Source organism: Hipposideros armiger, unplaced genomic scaffold (assembly GCF_001890085.2).
Source record: "Hipposideros armiger isolate ML-2016 unplaced genomic scaffold, ASM189008v1 scaffold_268, whole genome shotgun sequence".
NCBI lineage: Eukaryota > Metazoa > Chordata > Mammalia > Chiroptera > Hipposideridae > Hipposideros > Hipposideros armiger.
In genome coordinates, this window is record NW_017731618.1 from 861,650 (window position 1) to 868,730 (window position 7,081).

General features: G+C 34.1%; 1 protein-coding gene and 1 pseudogene across 1 annotated transcript in view; one reads left to right on the top strand and one right to left on the bottom strand.

The window, feature by feature from the left end:
- The window catches only part of KANSL1L (KAT8 regulatory NSL complex subunit 1 like), a 99,574-nt gene that overhangs the window by 51,231 nt on the left and 41,262 nt on the right, over positions 1–7,081 (bottom strand). Inside the window, 2 exon segments of the mRNA XM_019656858.1 lie at positions 2,997–3,194; positions 6,363–6,447. Of these exon segments, the coding sequence (XP_019512403.1) occupies positions 2,997–3,194; positions 6,363–6,447 (283 nt within the window).
- LOC109390437 (fatty acid-binding protein, epidermal pseudogene) lies at positions 6,672–7,069 on the top strand (annotated as a pseudogene).

Sequence of the window (7,081 nt, forward strand, 5' to 3'; positions counted from 1 at the left end):
AATGCTTTGTTATTCCAGAAACTAAACCCATACTGGCAAAATTTTACAGTCAATAAATTTTGGGGTAGGTACACAGGTGTTCATCATATTGCTTTCTGGAACTTTTTATGTTTATAATTTTTTAAAAAACAAAACAAACAAAAACACTCTAAGGAGATTCCAATAAGATACACACTCAGAATTTCTTACATATGTTAAAATAAATGGCAACAAAGTAGAGGTTTACAAAAAATGTATATCCTGTTACCTGCAATCCAACAAAGAAGTTCTGAATTGCTTAAGCATAAATGATCATAATAAATACAAAGGCATTATAAAGATAGCTTCAATTTATAGTAATATATCAAAAATCTAAACATCATTTTTATAAAGGCTTGTAACAATTATTTTGTGTGGAGGGATGAGGAGAAACTAAAACAGTAATATGTTTTTTTTAAAATAGAAGAACACAGAAAATACCTTGGAGGCACGAATCTGCCTATGAACATCCGTTAGTTGTTGGATTTTGTATTCTAGCTCTGAAATCTGGGCTTGAAGCCACGTCCATCGGCTGCCAACTCTTGCTCTGTCTACAAGCCACTTCCATTCAGTACTACAGTTACTGTAAACAAGACATATACTGTTAGTCAAAGCACAAAGGCAATCAAGTTTTCACAGAGTCTGCTTAATAACTTCCTTGGCTCCTGTCATAAAACCCCAATTTCCTTTCCAAAACATCTAATTACATGAAACAAGAATGGCGTATCAACTTCTTATCAAAGAAAAAGACTTAATTTTCTTATCTTTCTATTCCACAAACACCTGTTTTTACTCAGTATTACTTATCCAGCAGTAGGATAATTTCCTTTGCTACTTAATACTTTATTAGTGCTGAAGGGCTGAAACAAGAGTGGGCCAGCAAAGGAAAGGAAACAAGAATGGCGATACTAACACCATGTAAACACTGTTACACAAGGCTTTTACATGCAAGCCGATTTCAAGTAGGACAAGTCATTTCAGCTGTGCTAGATCTAAATCTATGTAACGAACTGTAGCTACTCCATTTTACTATATGTAAGTTTCCTTTGCTAAAACAGAAATCATGATTAGCGAATTAAATCCCCAAATCAATTTAAAGAAATGGTCAAAATTATAAAAAAAAAATGAATGTTCTGCTACATTTCAAATAAGCATACCAAATATATAGATCTTAACATGTCTATTAAAATAAACAGCTTGGTAAAAACCTGATTCCCAGCATTCACAGGCCAGAGATGATAAAGAATTTATATAATGCCTTACTTTCATGCATATTTGAACCCTAGCTCCTCTATCTTTTGGCAAGGGCACTACTGTAATCCAGTTTGTAAGACTANCTAAGAAAGTGCTTTTTCCCTATTCAGTATAATAATAGATTGACTCAATTCACATAAATAAGCAATTAAACATCTTAATTCCTAAAAAATGTAAGGAGAAACTACCAAAATAAATATTGTATTTTGATAGCATAATTGTAATGACATTTTCCATAAAATATGATTCTTAAGGGAACAAAGGGCCAGATACACATCTAGCCTGAACAAAGAAAAATGTAAGGCCATATAAATTGTTACTGGTAAGTTTAGATTTTCTTAAAACAATTTATTCTAATAGATAAAAACATATAATCAAACTTTTAAAAATGTTTAATAATTACATAGCATGCTTAGAATATACAGAATATTAAAATATCTTTTCCCAAGTCAAAACAATATAAACCAGACTATCTAGATTCAAACATAAAATTTACTCATCAATTTAATTGGAACCCACATTCTTGGAAATTTCCAAGTTGTTTTAAACTTGATTCATTCTTAGAACTCTTTTTGCCATAAAAATGCTTGTGATATTATATCCTTTAAAGAAAGTGATCCGAGAGGAGAAATTATCTGGTGCTCTTGAAAGGACTGGGAAACCACTACAACTGAAAGCCCAGTGAAGACAGGGTTAAAAATGAGAAACAGTAGCTACAATAATTGAATAGGAAACTTCCATCAGGAAACTATTCCCTCAAATCCATCAGACAGAGCCAGTAAGCCCAAGGCTTTCTTTCTGCCTTCTATCCACCTTCCTATAGACATCACCACCAAATTCTACAATGCATTAAATAATATTCATCACTTCAGCTTCCTCTCCTGTCCTTGCACAACTCACATTTTCTGTTCCTTTGAATCCTATACTTCCCTGTCATTCTTAAAAAAAGATCATGTTGTTTCTTGCCTTCAAACCTTTAAGGAATACTCTTTCCCAGTTCCATGGATTCATTAAGCAAACTGCTATTTGTGTTCAAAAGTAATCCTAAGGGATCAACTCTTTACTGATGTTTTCTCTGACCCGCTAACCCCTAAAATAAGAGTTAAGTAATCTCTATGGCACTTCTATATGATATTAAAAACAGGTATCACTGCACATNTGTCTGAATCAAAATAAATGGTTTGATTTCAAAGGGCAGATATAACACAGAAGAGTTAAACTTCTGGAGTCATCCATAATAGTATTTAATACCAGGAAAGTCTTTGGAATCGAAGTAATTTATTAGGAACTTATTTGACTTTCTATTTACATTATCATTTTTTTATGAAAGAACCCGTATTTCAATATTATCTTTCACTAAACATCTCCATCACTAAATTAATCAACCATTCAGTTTTATTAAGTGATACCAGTGTTCTTTCCCATGAAAAAAGTCAATGATGATCAATTTTGTTAGAAAAAAGATTTTTCCAATCCTTGTATAAATGAGTTATCACCCTATGGCTATGTACTAATACTTTACATATTATATTTAAATAATCTTAATTATATCAATATTATAATAGATACTAGTCATATACTAAATATTTTACATGCATTTAATGTCAAATTGCCAACTCTCATAATGCATACCCCAAGCATATACACACCTTCATTTAAATCATTTATAAAATCGACGAAAAGTTATGTCACGCCACTGGCACCTTACTCTCACTTCTCATTACCTGTTTTTCTATGTTCCGAAGAAGTAGTGTAGGGCTACTTGGTGACATTTCAAAATCTTGTTCTGGTAAAGGATCTTGACTCTCCTGGGGAATCTGAGGATTCCCTGTAGTGTTTAATGAAGGTGCTTGGTCTGCATATTGTACTTGTTTTTTCAAAATGTCTTTTGGAAGTTGACTTTCTTCTAGGATCACTATCCCCTAGGCAAACAGCAATTAAAGGGTTGAAATGAAAACAAATTGACTGCTAAATTAATCTTAGTTACAATGTACTTGAAACCATGTTTCTAATTATCCCTTGGCAATCAGAAAATACACACATGAAAGTACAGTTTAACTCTGTAAAAGACTGGCTGATTTAAAACATGTGCGGTTAAAATAACATGTATGTTTGATGGATTAGGCTTGTAAAATATTGTCATAAATTATACACATGCAGTTATTTTTCTTCTTATTGGTTTCAGTTATTAGCATTAAAAGTGTGACCTGTTTAGAAAAAAGTTCAAGGATTACACATAGAACACGAACATTTCAGACTAAAATTTACAACATTTCCTGATATCATCTTCTGATATTTTGGTCACTGGCATTTCCATTTGAGTTTTACATTTGAGCACTCCCAATTTCATAAATTCAAATACCNTGTGTGTGTGTGTGTGTGTGTGTGTGTGTGTGTGTGTGTGTGTGTGTGTGTGTGTGTTTGGGATAATTAATTAAGAGCTGCAGATTGCCAAGGAAAAACATGACAGAGGTTAAAGGCACAACTGAAGGGTAATAACTACTTAATGGCAAAACACAAACTTTATGAAATCTTGTCTAAAAACTGCATTGTCAAAACCCATAGCATGTACTTCAAGAGTGAACCCTAATGTAAACTATGGACTTTGGGTGATAATGACGTGTCAATATAGGATCACTGATCGTAACAAATGCACTACTCTGGGGCAGTATATTGATAGTGGGGAAGGTTATATTTGTGTAGGTACAAGGGATATATGGGAACTCTATTTTCTGCTCAATTTTGCTATAAACCTAAAACTGCTCTAAAAAATAAAATTTATTAATTTTTTAAAAGCACATTTAATCATAATGGAAAATCTTCCATATTAACTTTGGCCAGAGATAACATTTAAGAGATCATTTATTGTCAGAGAAACTGAACACAATGATTTTAAGTTTACTATACAGAATTTATCCATTATAACAGGATTTTACATTACATCAATATTCCCAAAAGGCTATTTTTTTTTTAAGATCCTAATTGTATACAATGTGATTGAGGAAACCTTAATATAAATTAGAGGACTTCTCTTGATATTATTATTTATTCAGTTTCTCGTCATTATTGTGATTTTGTAAATTTGACACTTAAATCACATTGTCATAACTATGGACAAAGTAAAAGAGAATGCATATTCAAAACACACTAATCACAGATAATATTTGATAACACCAATTGCCAATCATGAGATTAGTGAGAGGAAGGCAAGGGCAAGATCATACAGTAGTTGCACTGGTGAGGGTAAAGTGTTGAATTTTATGCAAAACAGAAGTTATTAGCAAGATAGTAACAGAAACATTTATTCTGAGCACTCTGGTTACTAGTAGAGAAAGCACTGAAGTGTGATGTGAGAGGAAATAAGGTAACCAATTAGGATGATAGTATAATAATCTGGGCATGGCACATAAAATTATGATCTCCAAATATTTCATGTCCTACATTTCCCAGACTTCTTTGCACTTAGGTTGGAGCCATGTGACTAGTTCTGACCAATGGGCTGTAAGAAAAAGTGACCTAGTCATTCCAGTCCACCTGACGAACTTCAAAGCCTCTAGTGCAGACAGTATAGCTACAAGATGGCGTAGGGTCACAGACCAAACCACACTGGACTTTATGTAAGCCATAGTAAACCTTTGCTGTGGTAAACTACTGAGATTAGAAGGTTAATTTATTACTGTAAATATAACCTATTCTGATTAAAATATTGACTAAAAGATGAAAATGGCTTGACTGGGAAAGAGGCAGGAGATAAAGAAGAGATAAAGATAAGAGGATGGATTCAAGGTTTATTTTAAAGTTGACAGGACTTGTAGAAGTATGGTGAGTAGTAAGCATGGGGAAATCAACGATGATCTTAAATATTCTTTCATTAAATTTTGTTCCAGTTGGAAAATTCCCCTATAACATGCAATTTTGCTTGGCTATCAAACTGATGATTAGCTAACGGTCAAATATAATACAGAAAAATATTTCCATGGAGTTCATGTTATTGTACTTCTAGTAAAAATAATCTGATATTCAAATTAAATTTACAAAAATCACTTTTATGTTCATATGCTACATTAAATTATATTAACATAGAAAAATAGCAATATCAGATTAAATTTAAGTAAACTAAATAATGGTGGGGCTTTATGATATATGAAATGAATTTTCTGTAAAGGATGTATTCTCCTACATTTTGATAGGCGTGAGTAAAATCCACTTACTATAATTATAAGTGGCATACAAGCTTTTCCACTGAAACTGATCTCCTGTTTGAAAACATATTTTTTTCAAAAATAGTTAACATTGCAAACATGTTACAGATAAGCATATGGCTATCTCACACAAAGGAGGTTAACACCTGTTGTTCCCTGAAGTCAAAAAGGTTTTATGTAAACAACTTATATAACCAATGATGTAATGGCTTATATAATTTAGAGCATGACCAATGAGAGCAGAGCTGATGCAATAACAAATAAAAACACGAGGCATACCCAGAGTGTCTAGACTTCCTAATTAGCATAACAGACTGGCCTGCCAGACCCCTAACATTGACTCCCTGCATCGCTCTGGTGTGCTTAACTGATCACAGACCAGCAAATGCTGACCATAAGGAGTGGCTTCCTCCTTCCAGTGAAGATGCGGGCAAAGACATCAGTGAGTGGAGAACATTTGGGCAGTGAGACTAGTCAGCCCCCAGAGAGGCAGCAATGCCTTCAATGCTCATCCTTGACCGTTTGCAGTCACCACTGAACTTGCTGAAGGAAATATAAACACGAGCTGTTTAAACCAAATTGTTTTAAGTACAGTTTCTCTTGGTGCTAACCTCTTGTCAACATCAGGAACCTACATCCCTGTTTTGACTCTGAAGTGTAGTTTCTCAGAAAAAGACAGAGTTTTCTAATATTATATCTTGTGACCAAGACTTAAAGAGGGACATGAATTAATTTTGCCTTTAACATGATTTTTTTAGCTCACTAATAACTATTAATTAACTATGATAAAAAAAATCGAATCAAAAAAAGAAGATCCAGTTGTGGAAAATGACAGTCCCAAGAAAAATAAGGGTTATCCTGGGAAAAATACATAAAATTCAGCCAAACTTCTCCATTGGTGTTTTCTGACCTAGGAAGAGCTAATCCTTCCCTGGAATTTGATTCCTTTAGACCAATGGTTGGCAAACTTTTCCTGTAAAGAGGCAGATAGTAAATATTTTAGGCTTTGAGGGCCACATGGTCTCTAAGAACTACTCAAATCTGTCACTATAGCATGAGAGCAGCCATAGATGATACATAAAAGAATGGGTGTGACTGCATTCCAATAAAACTTTTTATACCAAAACTTTAGTCATTGGGGCCATGCTGCCCACCCTGCACTATGCTCTGCCCACTTAGCACGCTGCCCGGCCCACCATGGCCACCATTCAGCAGCTGGTAGGGAGGTGGCACTTGGTAGAGAGCTAAGGCTTTGATGAGTACATGAAGGAAGGAGGAGAATGGCTCTGCAAAAAATGGGTGCCATGGCCAAACCCGACTGTGTCATCACTTTTGACAGCAAAAACCTTACCATAAAAACTGAGAGCACGATGAAAACAACAGTTTTCATGTAACTTAGGAGAGAAGTTTGAAGAAACTACAGCTGAAGGCAGAAAAGCTCAGACTGTAACTTTATAGATGGTGCATTGGTTCAATATCAAGAATGGGATGGGAAGGAAAGCACAGTAACAAGAAAACTGGAAGATGGGAAATTAGTGGAGGAATGTGTCATGAACACTGTCACCTGTACTTGGGTCTAGGAAAAAGTAGAGTAAAAATTCCATCAT